At 35.4% G+C, this 19088-nt stretch overlaps 1 protein-coding gene across 4 annotated transcripts in view; it reads right to left on the reverse strand.

The window, feature by feature from the left end:
- Positions 1–4433: 4433 nt before the first annotated feature.
- The window catches only part of SREK1 (splicing regulatory glutamic acid and lysine rich protein 1), a 32943-nt gene continuing 18288 nt past the window's right edge, over positions 4434–19088 (reverse strand). For all 4 annotated transcript variants that reach the window (XM_021534401.3, XM_021534402.2, XM_077790372.1 and 1 more), the window contains 5 exons: positions 16237–16356; positions 13525–14028; positions 8374–8469; positions 7767–7902; positions 4434–6703 (listed from right to left, as the gene is read on the reverse strand). In XM_021534401.3, coding sequence (XP_021390076.2) covers positions 6551–6703; positions 7767–7902; positions 8374–8469; positions 13525–14028; positions 16237–16356 — 1009 coding nt within the window. In that variant the 3' untranslated portion in view covers positions 4434–6550. The remainder of the gene's footprint in view (positions 6704–7766; positions 7903–8373; positions 8470–13524; positions 14029–16236; positions 16357–19088) is intronic.

Here is a 19088-nt window from a genome sequence, read left to right on the forward strand (position 1 = left end):
CTCCAGCTCCCCCAGTCTCAAACCGTAATATATAGCTGTCATCTATCCATCCTTTTTGGAACCAAACATAACCCAAATGTATCACAATATTGAGGATCTTAGTGAATTATTTCCTCACCAATACAAATTTGGATAATAAATCATTTGCCTTTACAATTACCGTGAATAACTGTATCTTATGTAGAGGCTGGCCCTGCTCCTCTGTAATGTACAATTTTGAGCCATTACAAAGTTACCTGAATGTGTTTTTCAGATCTGTTTTTCCCTGCTTTCACAGAGAGGAAGAGTATGCACTTCTCAAGACCACAGACGGAGTGACTAAATGACCTGTGGTGACTAAATCAGAGGGAGCTAAGCCAGCCATGAGTCTCATTATAGATATGACCAACCTCAAAAATCATGAGATCAGATCACTAGTGATCAGTAACAGGGAACTTAGTCTGTTGAGCAGCACATCTCAAACTTTTGTTCCCTAATCATTGCTATTTAGACTCTTACAAATTATACAAAGCAATTGAGAAGCTTAGGCATTGAGAATTTTAGTATGAAATCATCCATTGCAATAAATTGAGACAGTGTCAGAAGCTCTGCTTGAACTCCTGATTTGACATAGTCTTTGACGTAGTGTTCTATACAGTCCTATTTACTAATTTACTGTTTGCAAGTGAGACATCCTCTCTGGTGAAACTTCAGTAGTTTCTTGTTCAAAGAAAATCCCCTCCTCAGAGATGGGATTCAGAAGGCTCTTCTGTAACTAACAGTGATGATATATTGATAATATGTATGATACTTAATCCCTTATCACCTTTCCTGTAACACTCTTGGGCAGTATCAGTACAACAGAAGTACTTGACTCTGGAGCAGATAAAGCCTATTAGAGAAAAGGGAAAAAAAAAAAAAAAAGGGAAAAATTGTACAGGCATGTATTCTGTCTCATCTAAATTTAGTGGAAGTGAGTTTGACACCATTAGAACCTTGGGGCACTGTTTATTTATGAAAAGAACAATGTACTAGCATTTCACGTTTCTTTATGTGTATAATTGTCAGAGTTGCATCACTAATGCAAAAATACTCTACCCACATAGTACAACTTTGGTTACCTGTTAATTAAACTTAGAAGTGGTGCTTCGGTTCCTCACGTATACCTGAATCCAGACTGTGATGGGTGTGATATGTGTGTAACAAATTAGACACAGGTATCAGTCGGGGAAAATACTAGAAAGGATCTACTGACAGGCTACATAAACTGCGAATGTTAAATTCCTATCTTGATCTTTCTGGGCCAAATCAGTCATTCCTTTGTGATTATTATGCAAATGACGGCTTTTCAAAGTAGCAATTTCTAGAAGGCCCATGATTTACTCACCAGTGCAGCAGCAGTTCTAAATCTTTGCACTAAGAAAAGAACAGAGCAACGATTTCTAAGAAAGCCAGTTAACTGTCAGCCTCATTAAGGCTATCAAGAACTGCACAAAAGGGAGATTAAATTAACTCTTTTACCATTGCTGACAAGCCTTTCAGGCCAAAAAAGACACACATAGCCTTTTCAATGGAAGAATTATTCCATTAGCTACTATGATAGAATACACTAAGTACACCAAAAATTTCTGACCTCACATCAAATTTGGCACTAGATGAACACAAAAAATATAACAAATTTTAAAAAAAAGCATAATTTAAAGCTTTCCAGAATAGTACAAAGCGCTAAAATCTAATTTTTGCTGTCCACGTTCTCCTAGATTAAGCTCAACAATCTTAAAAGTGACTTGTCATGACAATAAAAAAAAAAAAAATTGCCATCTTGGATAGTAAGAATTCACATGTTCAGAAAACAAGCTGAAGTTGGAAGATAGATACTCAACTGTAGTGTTTACTTAAACAATACAGAATTGAAGTGTTAATTCCTGCATCTCCTCAAACTAGAGGGAAAGTATCTGCCCCCACATACTGAGCAGTTTGACACTGTATTACATTCAAGACAATACAAAAGAAACCTTTTTGCTAATGTGGTCACATCTTGCAATAGGACTTACCTACAAATGAGGCAGTCTTGAATTAAAAAGTGTGGTTCTCTTACATTAAAAAAACCCTTTTGTACAGTGGTTTTAGTTTTCAATATAATTTTAACTACACTTTTCAACATATAAAAATAAAGCTAAACTACAAGCTGAAAACTTCTGCTAATGTATTAGCAAACAAAATTAAATTTCAGGTTCTCTTTAGGCTCTAGCACTTAATGGTATCTACATATATTCAATTCTCCACACTCCAGTCTCTGGTGAGAAAACTACATCTCTCTGAACTGTCTACTGATTGACATGATTTTAGGCATCTACAGATTTCATAATTCATGCCACAAAGTCAAATTTTCACTTTCAAAATTATGGTAATATCAAAGGTGATATCTGATTGCTATAAAATAGAAAATACCAAGCAACATATGTCCCAGGTAATGATTCAGAATTCACATCTTTAAGACTGTTTTACCACTAAAATGCTATTATCATACTATACAAAATCCAAGATTTTGTCTGGATTTTTTTTTTTCCTCTAACAATACATGAGCTCTGATCTTCTTTCACTACAAAAGAGATGCAGAGATGCTTCAGACCTAGAAGTAGACAATACACATACCATTATGGCATTACTGTTTTCAAAGGTCATACTCATCAATGAAAAATAACTAAATAAGGATTGACAATACATATATAATAATTTATCACATACATAGCAGGATTTACTTATTATCTCTTCCTTACAACAAATAAACAACAACAACAACAACAAAAAACCACTTACTTCCTTAAACTAGTAACTATTAAAAGACAGCAGTACAATCTAAGGGCAAAAGAGAGAAGCTACTATGTAACAGATCTGAAGAGTTTCAACATAATTTCAGGTATTGCCTTAAATATAACTGGGGCAGGTAACACTAGCATGCAATGCAAAGCATGCAACTATGAATTCTGGCAGCATAAACTGCACTGAAGTGTCCACAGTTCATTTCAGAATCCAAGCTGTGCATAGGTTGCTGTCAACCCGCTAACATAATGCTACTTCAGATGTTACCTATCAATCTGAAACTGCCATAAATAAAATTAGTAGGTGATTACCTAATAGTCAAAACCCACATCTCATCCATTTCCCAAGTATTCTTCAAGTATTTCTATTTTCTAACCAAGTGTTTTTATAATCTCTAATCCCCAATTTGAACACATGAAAACTAAAAATTCTTTACAAACCATACTACTATTGGAGTTTGCAAACAAAATTCCATGCCCCACACCTGTGTAAATCCACTGACTTTGATGAAATCATCTAAGCCACAGCCACCTCTATTTTGAGCTTGACATCCTCTTTGATCTACCAAATTATCTTTTGCTACCTTCTTTTTTTCAGAATGCAATCCAGAACCCTCTTGGGAAACAGCTATAGACACTAATGGATACTTATGCTTATGTGCTTTGTGTGCTCTTTGCAAAATGGCACTGTTTATTACTCAGCAATTTACACTTCAGTAAGAACTGACTCAGATCAATCATGTAAAACAATACAGCTACCATGAACCACACTTCTCAAAACCTCTACCCAAGTTAATCCCATTTACAAAGTGCAAAACCAGATGAGCTGACACAGCATCTCAGCATACAAGCTTATAATTATGAAGGTCAATGGACTTCCCATGGAAGATGGACATATTCAGTGGATGATACACTCAGTCCTGCAGGAGCAGGCTGGCACTTCATTACTGTGCTGTTACCAGTTTGTAAGTGAGCTAGCTTCTGCAGAGATAAGCATTTTCTAAACTAATAGTTCTCCAGGAGTGGTTTGTTAGGAACACTTGGTAAGATGGACAGATCATACCTACCTCACAGATCTGCACAGTATTTACAAAACAAAACCAGAAAATATAGTATTTGCAAGAAAATATGACTTGAGGAGGGAAAGAAATATGTGTTTGGTGGCTGGTTGCTTTGGTGGTGGTTTTTTTTTTTCCCTTAACAAAAAACCTACCAACAAAACCAACTGAACAAAAACCCCAAGACACTTTTTGTAAGGGAATCACAATTAATATACAATATATCAATATGCTGCATATCACCTGTGCTTCACACAGGTGATAAGCTGGCTAGTAAGTCAAGGTACATTTCTCAGCTAAGTGTACACAATCCTTCACATATTTTGTAACTGATACATCATAGAATTATGCTATTTCAAGATAACAAAACTCAAGAAACCAAACTAATACCAGCTAAAACATGATACACTGAAAGAATGCTAGTTCTTCCCAACTGAGAAATTTAGCTTTTCAAACAAAAAAAATAATACATACATGTTTTCACTAATATCCACATTTAAAATAAAAGAAGCTCTATGAGTAAATCCAGATGGTCTAAAAATATTCTTTTAATAAGTATGTACCAGCAGAAACATCCCTCTAAAATACTTACTTTATTAGTGAAATGGTACCAAAGATAACAAGTATACAAACAATCTCTTTGCTCTATGCTACTTACACATCATAAATACGACAGCTGTTGTTGCAAGACACAATCTTTCACAGTCTTCCTGTAAGCATACAGATTTTTTATTTTTTTATCAGAATTAGCTGTTTACCAGCCAACAGCATGTGGCTTAAACATCACAAAAATGGCTGTTCTATACTTTACATGGTAAAGCATTTTCTGTTGTCTTAAATGTACACAGTGGCAAGAACATTAAATCTTACAGAAAATGAGGAGTGATTAAGCAACTTCACAATCAAATTGGATTTCATTACCTTAGGAACTGGGCAAAGTTTTTATCCCCTGTAATATGCTTCCCTTCCACTAAAAAAACTTAACTATGTGGAGGAAAAGTAAAACAAGTAGAAAGCAAACAGCCAATACACTCAGTTTTTTATTTTAACTGAAAGAAATAACACTTCCCATGAGGTAAGGCAATTAATAATTTGATTGCATTAAGATGTAGTAAAAATAATCTATGCGATTTTAACTATAATTATGTCTTAAAAGCATAACTTATCAGAAATCCCACATAACCGATTAAATTACTTCCAAGAAAAAAAGCCATGTTTTGCCATGACAAAACCATGTTTTGTCATTCTCTTCTTGCATGCTTTCTCTACAAAAAATGATAAAAGCATCTCTACTATGAAAGCCCTGCATAAATTAGAACTTCCTTCCTCAAATTATTTATCCCCCATTTCTTTGCATGCCAGTCCTTTTATATTGCCCAACAGGTATCAGAGGAAATAACAGAGAGGTAACAATTAAGGCCATCCAAATGTATATTAAATGTCTTAAGGGCTTTCTTTGATGCAGGTGATGAGAGCACACTTTGTATTCAGCTACTACTTTTGTACAGTGGTGGTCCCCAATTTACATCTTTTCTCTTATTTATAAATCTCTTCTAAGAATAAAAAATAAAAGTAAAATGGAGCATCACTATTTTAACAAGTGAATCAAACAACCATTCTGGCAAGTCACTTGCATTTTTTGTCTACAGTATGGTGGTGGCAAAGTAGCAAGAGATCATAGAAGATTTAGCTAAAAATGTGTAACAGCACATATACATTTCTAGAAAATACCACATTTTAAGAAGGCACTAAAGCTTCTGCTTGTGCTCCCATATTTTTTTAACAAAAAGGAAAAAACTTATTTTCTTAATGGCACCTGTACTATTCTCAGCTGAACAGACACACTGCAGTACATTGCAAAACAAAGCTGTAAGTTCTGGTATCACCACATAGATGCGCTCACTTCTCTATGAAAACAACAAAACAAAACAACCCCAAAATAACCCTGTAAGCTAACCTAATATCTATAACATGGCAATGTTCCTTTTAGGAACAGAAAAAGCACATGCATTGTTCAAATACTTTATAAGAAATATTAATTTCAGGGATATTAGTAAGAAATTATTTAAAATAATAAATCCTAAGAATCTCAAGCAGTGAGCAAATGAAAAACATACTAATCTGTGAGTATTTAACATAAGAACACTAAAACCATGTTTATGCTTAAACCCCCTTTCCCTACAGTTGTCATTTACAAGGAAAGAAAGAGTGTATATTTATGCACCATTTTCAAGCACATCAAACAGCACACATTAAAGTTTTTGTGGATTTTTTAACCTACAGGGCAAAACAATACAAAAGTCATCAACAAGCAGTATTTTAAACAACCTTCAATGCATATCTTCAGCTTTTTTTGGGAAGTACAGGTTTACATCTTTCAGTTTCTAGTTATTTGTAACAGCTTATAGCAAAACTGAACATAAATCATTTTACAAGTACAGCCATCATGGAAATGCATGGATTTTCAGAGATGAATACTTCTGATGGCATCTGCCTTTTCATGGTATTAACTACTGGTCTGTGCTCTCTTGCTTTATAGCAAGAAGACAACAAAGCTATCACATGAACTGGAGGAGCTACTAGTACTATCAACACATTCAGGTTGATTGTTTTGACATTTTCTTCCTTATTCTGGGAAACAAAATGCTTTGGATTTCATTCCTTAGTTGAATTAGAAGTCCATTCCTTGCTTTATACCTCTTCCATTTTAACTGAGAGATTTTCCTCATTTGGTTGACAATTCCCATTCTGTTGTAGCTTGACTTCATCTGTCCTTTGTGTATCTCTATTGTCTACTTCCTTGTCAGTTTCTGAATTCTGATCTTCTTTATTGTTATCTTTGTCCTACCAAAGATAAAATTATTTGACAACAAAATAATATTCTTAGCATTACAGGCTATGACTTCCAACCAACTCCCAGTAATTTTACTGTTTCAATTTTTACATGCACATTTTGTGTCTGCAAATTTTAGAATAGAGGTGTGAGCTTCTTTGCCCCTCCATCTTTTTTTAAAATATGATTTTCAGATGGCTGAAGTTCATCACTTGTAACAACCCATCACCCAAGAAATTATGCCATAGAATGATCTGTCTCTATTAACTAAAATAAACTCATATATAAAGTTATAGAACAAGCAGCACCATGGAACATTTCAGAAGCAGCTCCAGAAATGAAGATTTCACTAACATTTTTAAAATAGAACAGGACTAAATTTTTTCTCATTCTTTGTCAGGTATCTGATGCATTTTTAGAGTTCTTGGGTAAGACACTTCCTCAAGCATTTGAACTATCACCTAAACCAGCTGTTTTGTAACAGCTGAGTAATTCTGAGCACAATTACTCTTTAAAGCTGTACGGCTATTCAAATTCTAAGATTAAACAATTTGAAGATACTTCTTTTGTTAATTGCAGTACTTTCTATTTTGCAGGGGAAAATCCTCTACATTCTTTTCACAACTCTTCAACTTAACCCTTACAGAACCCAATATACAGATCAGGACCAATTCTATGAGAATTTGAACTGTATAGTGAGAGTTTATTTTAAAAGTTGTCTTTTCAGTTTCACAATCAAACCACCCCTGAATACTGCTTGCTAGTCAATAGTCTGCCTGCTCCTAAAAGTAGGAAGCCAGGCAAGACCTAACAGAAGGCACCAACACAAAAGAGAAACAAAGTGTTTCTGTAACTTAAGTACACAAACTGTTACAGATCAACTGAAGATGAAATAGCTAGACTTAAACTGGCCTACTAACCCCAGCTAGCAAATACTGAACTCAAGCAGCACTAGTTTGGTAAGGAACAGGAGAAATAGAAGGAAAGAGTAAAACAAAGTAAAAAGTACAGAGAATTTCAGTAATGGCTTCACCACCACTTCATTCTGCTGATTGCTTGGTCACACAAACTTACCTTCAAAGTAGTAGTGCTTTTGTCCGATTTCTCCTTTCCTTCTTTTTCTTTACTACTTTTTTTCTTTGAAGTGGAGCGTTCTCTTTCTCTTCTTTCATTATTTGTATCTCTTTCTCTCTTTTTTTCTTTCTTGTTTCTGTTTCAGAAATTTTTTTTTCAAATCAGGATTTGATCCAACTACAACAAACTTCAAACCATTTGACTGCAAACTAAACACCCAGCATGGATTTTCAAAAAATCTCCCAAACTTTACCCAAAAATCCCTTTGCAAAGACAATGGCATTTTTCTGGCTGAAGAGAGCTAAACCATTCATATGACCACAACATACTGTATTTGCAAAGAAAAAAGCAATTTAATCTGTACCAGATGAAGGGATTTAATTGATTTGAAGCAATTTGCAATGCTGATTGACTTGAAACCATGCCATTGAAAGAACACCAGAGCTCACATTGGTAAAAGTTCTGAGTTAGTTTTAAATTAAAACTGAATCATACTGACCAACTGAAATAATCTGAAATCACTAGTGCAAAGGCAGTAAACAGTGAAATAACAATAAATTCTTCCCTCTTCACTGACTATTAACTTCTCTGTTTATATCAAACTGACCTTCTTGGAGAAGGAGTTCGTGAAGACTTTCTTTTTGCCGTTTTTGATGTTTTAGGAGATTTGGAGGGACTTCTGCTCTTCCTTTTACGCCTTTCTCTATGGGACCAAGTAATTCAGTATCATCAAAACCCATAAATAATAAACTCAAAGGAGATAAAAAGAGAAAGCTCTTCCAATGATCTAAACATATTCACTGAATTTAGCAGTCTATATTACCAACAAAATATGAACTGTACAAACAAACAAAAAAAAATTGTATGCTTCAGTTTAGTGGTAAAGGCAAGGCCAATGTAGGGAAAAAAAAAGTGCCCTTTCAAAATTTTTTTAAAAAATCCTTATATGCTTGACAACAATGAAAACACACTGAAGTTGGTAATACTGTATCAGTTAAAATTTTTTTCAGTCAGGAAAATAACTCAATTTAATGAGGAGCCATACTAAGACAAAAGGTGTAACTTGAGCAATATGAATTTCAAAAGGTAACATTGCAACCTGAAAATCACTGCAACTTCAGTTTAACCTGACTGAAATTTACTTCCTAAATGTATGAGCTAGAATTAGTTGGCTTAAAAGAAAACAGTGCAAAATGAAGCCCAAGCTGTTGTCAAAGTCAGAATAAATAAAATCTATTGTTTCTCTAGTGGTCCTTGCTTAGCAAACAGAATGTCATCATTCTGTAACACATGGAAAAGCTTGAAGTGTTTTACAAAGAAACTATTATACATAGGTAAATAGAATTTCCTGAAGTTGTCATTATGGAGTCTGATCTTGAATACAGCAAAACATGAAATAAACAGTCATTTATACTAAGGGACATGTTAAATTAAAGCAAAAACTGAGTCAGTACAACTTAATTTAACATAAATGCAGAAGCCATCTATCAAAATAAGATTACTTTTTCCCTATCAACCCTCTGTAAAGCAGGAAAACCATACTGGAAGAACAATTGAAGAAAAAGAGGGACGTTTAAAACTTATTTCTAGATACAAACACAAAAGCTACATTTATTTTTATACAAAACTGCTTTTGCAATTTGTGACTATTTAAAACTTCAATATTTAGAGAAGTCAAGAAATCAACACTTATTAGGTAAGTAACAAAAGGACACTTACGTTGTAGGCAGTAACACTATATGGATTCATACTCTGACCTATCAGAGTACCAATCCATAGTGACAACTCCATATACCATCTACTGTGACTGTCCTGGTAATTTTCTTTCTAGTAACTAGAACAGTGTTGTGTTTTGGATTCATTATGAGAATGATGTTGATAATACACTGATGTTTTAGTTGTTACTTATCCTAAAATAAAGGACATTTGTTTCCCATGCTCTGCCAGCAAGCAGGTACACAAGACACTGTGAGGGAGCATGACCAGGAGAACTGACTCGGCCAAAAGTCAGCAAGAAGTGAATGACTGTGTAGTGTGTAATTTTCTCTTGGGCTTTATCCCTCTCTGTCCCTTCCATTACAATTATTACTGTTACTATAATTATTTAACTTTGTTTCAATTACTAATGTGTTCTTTCTTGAACTCTCAAAACAGAGCCTGGCAGAGCATGACAAGGATGAACAAGGAAGGGACTGGTGAGGAAACAAAAAAAGTCAAAAAAGAACTGTCATGGTTTAACCTCAGATGACAACTAAGTCACGAGTGGCATTTGCTTATTCTCTGCCATCTTTTGCCCCCTTTGGCTATCAACTTCCATAGTCCCACCCCACCAGGGGAGAATAATAAGCAGGAAAACAAGGAAAATTCCAGCACTGTACCAGTTGCTAGTAAGAAATTTAACGCTGTTTCAATCAAAACCAATACAGTGACCTCCTGAAGCAGCACAGGGCAAGATTTCGAAAGTATTTCAACAAGATTTGATTTATCTTTGATAAACTAAAAATACAAAATAGCCCCAAAATCGTGTAGTAAATATCAGCCACTAATCAGCTGTTCACTAATTAACACATATTTTGAACACCTCCACATTGACAATCACCTTTATTTAATTAAGGATACTGGAAATTGATTATTCTCTCTCAGTGCAGTCACTTAGGCTACACTGAATACATTCTCACTTAATTCTGATTTCCAGCATATGTACCTGCAATCAAGTGCTTCAGCAATTGTGTTAAAACTAAAAACTGCTTATTCATTAAATTTTATTTTCAGTTTCTGCTTTTCTTATTTCAAGCTGAAGAAATGTAACTACATCTCACTGCATCTCTTCTCATCTCTATTACATTTGTATATTAGATTTTTGTGCACCCATTTCATTAAATGTCTTACACAATATTAACAGCAAAATTTAAGAAAAACAAGTTCTGAATACTTTGATAGTGATATCTCTTAATTATACATGGAAATAACATTCTGTATGCCATCTGGTGCGACTGGCTCTGCTAGCCTGTAAGATAGCTCTTTTTCCAACTGATTTCACTTCTCCATGTCAGTCTTTCTTTCAGCTAGGAATCACAAATAACCATCTTATTTCCAGTACCTGTGAGCAAAGCAAGTCAGCAAAGCAAGGTCAACTGCCATCTAGTTCTTAGAAGGTCCTGTATGTCCTATTCCACCTTCACCTCTTCTCCAAAAAGATGACTATTTGCCCAATATTTTATGTTTACACTTATACTTCACATTTTACATGATCACCAGTCAACTACTGTACTGAAATTCAGGCAATTGAAATACCTATCTGTTGAAGCATCTTCACTGGAAAGGTCTGCAACCATTTCAGCTATGCACTGTTCATCACTAAAGAAAGACCCCTAACGTACAGAATTACTTTTCAGAGACCAATGATGTTACTGAGGTTGGAAGAACCCTCTGAAGATCACTTAGTCCAACCTATCCCTTCCCCACCTTACAAGAGAGTCAATCAGAGTACGTTACTCAGGGCCATATCCAGTCAGATTTTTGGCTGGAAGAGACAATCCCTTGAGGTAACTCTTTCCAGTCTGCCAAGCAAAACCACCACAATTTTGACACTAGGGAAAAAAACCCTTTATTTACCATAGGCCAATATGTGCCTGTCACCTCTTAGTTGTCAGACCTCCACTGGCTCTGTCTTCTTCATGCTCTTATGAGATATTCATATATATTGGTAAGATGCACCTCAGCCTTCTCTTTTCCAGGCTAAACAATCCCAGATTCCTTAGTATTCCCTTGTATGAAGGAAGCTCCAAGTCCTTTATCAGCTTCACGATCCTCCACTGGACTCATTCCAGTACATCTGCATGCCTCTTGTAATGCAAAGGCCAGAACAGGATCCTAAATGTGTCCTCACCAGAAGAGGGAAAGAATTACCCTTCTTGACCTACTCACAACATTGCTGGTTTCCTTGGCTGCAAGGACCTGGCAGCCAGCAAGTCTCCATGCTATACTGGTGCAATGGCATTATTCTTGCCCAGGGATAGGACTTGTACTTTCTCTTTGTTCAAGTCCATGAGATGACTATCAGTTCATTTCTCCCATCTGCTAAGGTATCTCTAATGGCAGATCACTCTCCTCCCACACCTGTGTTTGCAAAGCTACGGAGGATTCACTCTGTCTCACTGTCTAAGACCCTGATAATACCATTCACCAGTACTGGCCTGTGCACTGATGCTCTAAGGATAGTTATATCTGGAAAAAAAATGGAAATCCATAATAAAAAGTGTATTTTCTTATCTTCCAGCTTCCAAAGAACACTACCCATGTTCAACAATATCTGCATTATACTGAAGTATCCTTTGCACTTTGACTGCACTAGAAGAAATGCACTAATTTTCACAAGAATTCCTTGCTCAAGTACATGACATTGGAGCCTTCCTACAGCACTTTCTTAACTAGTAAGATTCATAAGGGGGAGCAAAATCATTGCAAACTAAAGTATGAATTTTTGGTAACACCCCTTTAACTACACTTGCTGTTTGGCACTAGGAGTCTGGTTTTCCACCAAGGCTCCTATATAAGATACATATTATGAAACTCTTACATTTTTTAATGCACTTATACAATTCATAACTCTGAGGCCTATGGACTGAAAAACAATTGTTTCAAAGATGACAGAAGTATCTCTATGTGGGTTTTCCAGTCATTTAAATAGGAAGCTGCATATGCTTAAAGAAACAACATTTTGCCCATAAACCTCATAACACAGACACAACGTTCAGAAACTGTTACACCCTTTTTTGCCTTCTATGAACCCTGAACTGATGAATTTTGAGGACTAGAGAAGTTCTGCTTTTGTCTCGTGAAACTATTACAATAGGTAGAACTTGTCCAATTCGTTCAGCATTTCATTATCTCATGATTACAGATATAATTTGGTGTTTAAATCTGATACAATACTACTGAACTCCCTAATTCCTGATGTAACAGAAAGGACCTTATCCACCAATGCTTCTAAATTTAACTTAGATGCAATGCTTTTAGAATATGCCTGAGCTTGCTTACAGAGATTGTTTATCATCTCACAGCCTCTTTCTGCTGTAACGAATTCATTTAGATTTCCTGCCAGTTAAGCTTCCCTCAGAGCCAAAACCAACAGCCACATTAACTTTGTCTTCCTGCTTACTGTCAGCAGTGTTTAGAAATGTTACTTTTAACTTACACCTGGCCATCAGATAAACAATATATCTGTCTCTTCCAATTGAGATACATTTACCTCATGAAAGGCTAGCCAGCCAACCCATATGCTTGCTTCCTGCAGTTCTGTCATCCAGCCAAAGAGAAGCAAGTACTAGGAAACAACTGTTTGCATGATTTACACACCAAAATGTTGCAGTAGGTAAGTAATGAAAAAACTATGTAACAGTGACTCAAACTTTGATCAGGGCAAAGATAATATCTGTGATGTTGATCAGAACTTCTGGCTGTCTGTAACCTACATAACTGGCACAAGAATCATCTCATTACTGTCCTCAAGGTTTATACAATATGGTTATGTGAAAGTCAAGCACCAGCAGCCCAACAAGAAATTGCTATATCAGGCACCATATAGAGCTTTTTATATCAGATGTTTACTTTAAAGAAAAATCTACAAAGCAGAAATAATACAATTTTATTTAGCAAGAGCTATGGTGACATCAATATATAAAAATTAGGATGGTGCCTTACCGATCTGATAAGTCAAAACAGAAAAAAAAAAAAGCATGAAAAATTCTAAACAAACCTGCTGGAGCTACGAGATCTTCTTGAAGAGCTATAGCTTCTTGGGGGTGTTCGGGATCTCTTATCTTTCTTCTTTTTATCATCTCTCTCTTTTTCTCGCTCCTTCTCCTTATCCCCATCTTTTTCCTTTTCTTTATCTCTGTCCTTTTCTTTGTCCCCTCCTTTGTCCTTATCTCCCTCCTTGTCTTTAATCTTCTCTCTATCCTTCTCTCCTTCTTTCTCAGTATCTTCTTTTTCTTTGTTCTGATCTACCTCTTCCTTGTCTTTTTCCTTTTCCTTGTCCCTATCTTTATCCTTGTCCCTGTCTTTGTCTCTGGCTCTCTCTCTGTCTTTGCTTCGCTCTTTATCTCTCTCCTTGTCCTTCTCTCTATTTCTATCTTTATCTCGCTCTCTTTCCCTATCTTTGCCTCGATCTCTATCCTTCTCTTTGTCTCGGTCTCTGTCTTTCTCTTTTTCTTTGGCCTTTTCTTTTTCCTTCATCTTTTCTTTGTCTCTTTTCTTGTCCCTGTGAAAAGCCAAACACAAACCCATTAATTCATCCTTGAACTTTCCAATTAAAATTACAACTAACTTTTTCATATACATCAAGATAATGCATCTCTGTTGAAAACCAGTAATTCTTCAATATTTTAATTTTTCACTCCTGTTCACAATAAGGGAAAGCTACATATAGTTAGGAAATAAACAGCTATATACAGCTAGGAAAAATTTTGAAACCCAACTGGAGAAGGGGAGGCCAAAACCAAATCAAACCACTATCTTCCAAGTGATGCTACTATGTTTGGAGAGAAACTGTTTTTTCACCTCACAGTTATGTAATTATACATACACACATTTTCTGTATTTTGCCAGGAGTGAGACAAACTCTATAATCAGTAAATCCACTCTTTACTAAAAATGTATCCACATAAAATGACCTTCAGATGACTCACTGCCAAATGAATAATGACAGCTGATTGACAGTAGTCTTTATATTCTACAGTTTCCTCTCACACAAACATCCTTTAACTGTTTGGCAGTCCAACAACACTGAATACATAGAAATGAAACATGGATAAAATATCACTGGATTCCCTTAAAAGGCAAATATAAGATCAAAACTTAATCAAAACAATTCAGCCATCCATAATGTCACTAGAAATTTGAGAATTACTGAAAAATGCTAATGCAGTAAAAACAGAAGAAAGGAAAATAGCTTCTTTGGGACATGAAGTATGATACATGTTCATAAAAAGAACAGTGAGGAAAATTCCATCTGCTATTCAAGTTATCAAGTCGAACAAAAACTGATTAGGTAACAACTTTGGTTGGAAGATAATATTTTAGTATAGGACTATTTGAAAATGCAAGACTCCATCTCTTCCCTCTAGTACAGAGACACATAATGAAAGAACAATTGTTCAGAGAGAGAAACAGGAGAAAGAGTAGAGAAAAAATTGATTAGCAGGCCTTATTGTGTCAAGAACCAGACTGACAGAAGTTACTTGGTATTGGTATCTAGTGTAGAATTTTTACAGATTCTAAAAGAGACTCCTTCACATATGAAAGGTCCTAAGCACTCAAGAAGTGTCTGGCTGTATCTCCTTCCCAATTGCAGATAAACAGCAGACTGTTGTATGCTCTGCAGCCTGACAACTTTGATTCCCATCAGGTTCTGTCAAAAACTTATTAGGAGTCTCAGATATATATATTATAAAGATAAAACAGTGCACAGTCCCCACAATACCAGTCTTACAGCTTCCCAAGAAATGTCTTCTAGTTAATTTATCAGAGATTTCACTGGGCTTTCCCCTTCCAGTGTCTCAAGAAGCTCCAGAAAACAGAAACAATCAACAGCATCCACCAATAAAACCGAGCCAGCTACGCAGCCTAGTTTTGTTTCCACATACGTCCACAGATCTGCAGCTCTCTTTCCCACAAAACTTATAGAACAAGAGGCAGCTGCACAACCTAAGTACTGATCTCCCTTCAAACAAATCAGGGGAATTACAGAAATGAAACTAAGAACATACCCAGACCTATTCAAGAAGCTATTTTCACAGCCACTTTTGGTTTGAGCTTATTCACTACTTCATCCCTAAAAAAATTATCCTAGGATCTTGTGAAAATGTCACAGTTTAGTAATTAGATGATCAGACATAAAAACTAATAAACTAGATAAAATATACACATACTATATCCTGAGACACATATATGCCATACACAACCCACATGTGCATTTGCTCCTGCTGTTTGACATACGAGAAAAGTCAAAGATAAAAATAAACAGTTATGCACAAGAACTTTATACATGTTCTCACAACACAGGATCAAAGTCAGTCTGAATTCAATCTTCTCAACAGACATACATCAAATAAGCACTATCCATTTTTTAGTGGGTTCACAAGTACTCAGGATATTCCTTAACTATTGTTTGTAGTCTGATAAAGCAACTCTTTACAGTCAGTCTCGTCTACATTTGAACTAACATCCAAGCTATCAAAGTTTAGGTGCGTCATCATGTCATTTAACCCCTGGATGCACTCTACACGCTACAAGAAAGGTAGTTAATTCTATCCTAGCTAAAACTTCTATACTCAGTATTAAAATTTACTTTGTCTTTTTGTCCCACAGATGAGATTCCACCCTTTATGGTAACTTAAAAGCTTTGTTTTTTTTTTTTTCAAAAACTGTATTCTGACCTAACAGTACCATTTTGTGGAACAGAACTCACCGAGAACGAGAGCGGCTTCTTGATTTCCGTCTTTCCGTAGATCTAGACCGTTTTTTCAGAGGACTCCGGGATCTGCGTCTGTCCTTGTGTCTTGAGAGAGATCTGTTGCCAGATCTACTTCTAAATGAAGAATGCCGGAAGAAAAATATTTTAATGTGGAAACTTCATACAAATGACATCAACCAATAAAATGACAGTATACACATGTTGTGTCACTACAAAGTATTATCTGATACCTTCAAGAATGACACCTTGATAACATTCTGTCTGTAAAAGTTTTTGCAAACATAGATACTTTATGCTTCACCATGTGTAACATGCTCTATCTTTGAAACCATTTAAGTTATACCAGTGTTTCATAATAACCTCCATGAATCTGGAAAATAGAAGTTACTATAATTTACAACAGTTGTCTTTACAAAATGACACGGCACAGAATCTGATCAGCAATTTCTAGCAGACTGTAAAAAGAATTAATTACATTTTATTTCCTTTCCAGGCTCAAGCACTTACTGAAATCTTAGTCATCAAAGAAAGAGGACTTTGGCTGCAACAATCTCTTTTTGCTCTGTTCTCCATCCTTATAATTTAAATTCATAAAGACAAGTTACCTTTCCAGATAAAAGGATCTGTAAGCATGGATTTCAGTTGTAATTAAAGTGTAGGTACTCTGATTTAAAAAAAAAAAAAGGTCTTATCGAGGTTCGATGAACAGCACTTTAAATATTTTTTCCAAAATACTCCTTAATTTCTGGAAGACCCTTTTTCCCAGGGAAACAAAAATAAAAAGCTGAATTTGCATGTTAAGTTTCAAAAAACCACATCACTGGACACTTTGTTTCCCAAGGCACCACAAAGTTTAACTTACCACAGACAGAAAGATTACATATATTACTGAATAAAACCTGAAGAACTGTGAAGTACAAAAAGGCTACCTTGCACAGCTCAAGGCACACAGTTGAATGATGCCTCAGGATTTTAACTGTTATATTTTTCATATATTTGTAATCCTGCAATTCCTGAGTGTATAACTCCATACAGAGTATTACCTACTGTTCTCATATTTTGATCAGACAAAACAATTCTTCTCCAAGCCTGGGAATCAAGGGCACCTTACCTTCTCAGGCCCCGAGAAATGTAAGCAAAAGTGAGAAAGGGGGAGAACAAACTTGGGGTAAATGACTTCATTACCTGAAACTGTAATTGGAAGATTAACCCCCTGTATGCAAAGGAACCAAACTTACAAAAGAGTGAAAACCTGTGACCCACTGTCCATTTTGGGTATAGCCCCTTGGTGGGGGGTGCTTTGTATGCTCTAAATGTATGTGGAGGCCTTCAATAAATGTAATTGCTTTTTATTACCTTAATTCTGTCTGGCCTCTGTTTTTAGGTAGTTCAAATGGCATCCTTAAAATATACCAAGAAGAGGGGAAGCCATTTTTTACCTACAGCTTTGCTCTCCTTATCAGCAGAGAAATACAAATCAACTGCAAGTCCAATTTATTGCAACAGAATCAAAGCACAACCTCCAATAAATTTTATGTGACAGAGACGAAAATGATGTTATATAAAAAAGTAAAACAGGGAAGCAGTAAGGATAGATTATTTTTATGGATGAAGCTGCCTCAACAGGTCAGACTGGCTTTCTTCAGCATGTTCTCAAAACTGGCGTAGCAATATTAAACAATTTAATGAAACTGACAAAAATATAATAATTAACATTCATTAAAGGAATAGGTTTTCCACATTTAAATAAAGAAAAGCTTGTCTTCTAAAATTCCACTTGGTTTGTCTCAATACAAGATAGTTCTGAAATTACAGCACTGTTGAACAAAAACCAGTTTGTCTTTCATTTATGGCTTGAATTAGGGACATAGCAGAAAAGCAAGCAACAAGGAAGTGACCAAAGGATGCTTCTTGCATTAAAAAGGTACCTAACATTTTGAAGTCACTAGAAAGCACATGCTTTGGTTCCCTGCTGTTGCAAAACTGAAGCCTGCATTTGTATCACATTTATTTGATAGTATAATTGATGATAACTCCCTATCACCAGATTTTCTGTATTTAAAAGTATCCTAGTAGCCTTGTTTGAAGACATGAATGAAAGGATGCCTCAGAGCTGTTGCTGCAATATGGACAACACCCACCTTTTAGAAATGTAAGCAATCAAATAACATTCCAAATTGTCAGGGTTTATTTATCCTTAACCAAGTATCTTTAGATTTATTTGCCTAGGTTCTCAAAATATACTCCTGACATCAAAAGAATCTGGACCATTTTGGGAAGCCTTGTAATTCTAACAGAACAGGTTCTGTGTTTTATTCAAAGAAAAAATTCTTAATCTTTGAGAATGATCTAATAATTTTCTGTTTCAGAACTGAACAGATTTAGCAAAGCAAACAAAACCTGAATAATAAGAAACTGCCCCTGAAGTTTTTTCTGTATGCTTTTTAAAAACACAGCTTTACATTTACAGAACAAAATTAACTCAATGCTTAGAAGTTGAGGACAATACCAAAAACCAGCCAAAAAAACAATCAACCTATCTGCTCAGGTGTTACCAGTAAATTATATGCTTCATCCACAAAATGCAGGTTTCTCTTTAAAATACAGGTCACAAAATGTTATTTGGCTACATAGCCTAATATACAAAACCACAAAATGCACAAAAAACCCACAGAGAACTTACTTTACATGACACTGAAGTGCCTTCTAGAATGTTTAGACTGAAAGTAATCCTATAAAAATTTTGGGTTTAGAGGAAAAGAGTATTCAGAGACAAAGTTTCTGGTTATGCTGATCTTCTGGATGCAAGTTAATAAGCTCTATAGCAATTCTTGTCTATAACTAAA

The sequence above is a fragment of the Lonchura striata genome, chromosome Z (genome assembly GCF_046129695.1).
Source record: "Lonchura striata isolate bLonStr1 chromosome Z, bLonStr1.mat, whole genome shotgun sequence".
Lineage (NCBI taxonomy): Eukaryota > Metazoa > Chordata > Aves > Passeriformes > Estrildidae > Lonchura > Lonchura striata.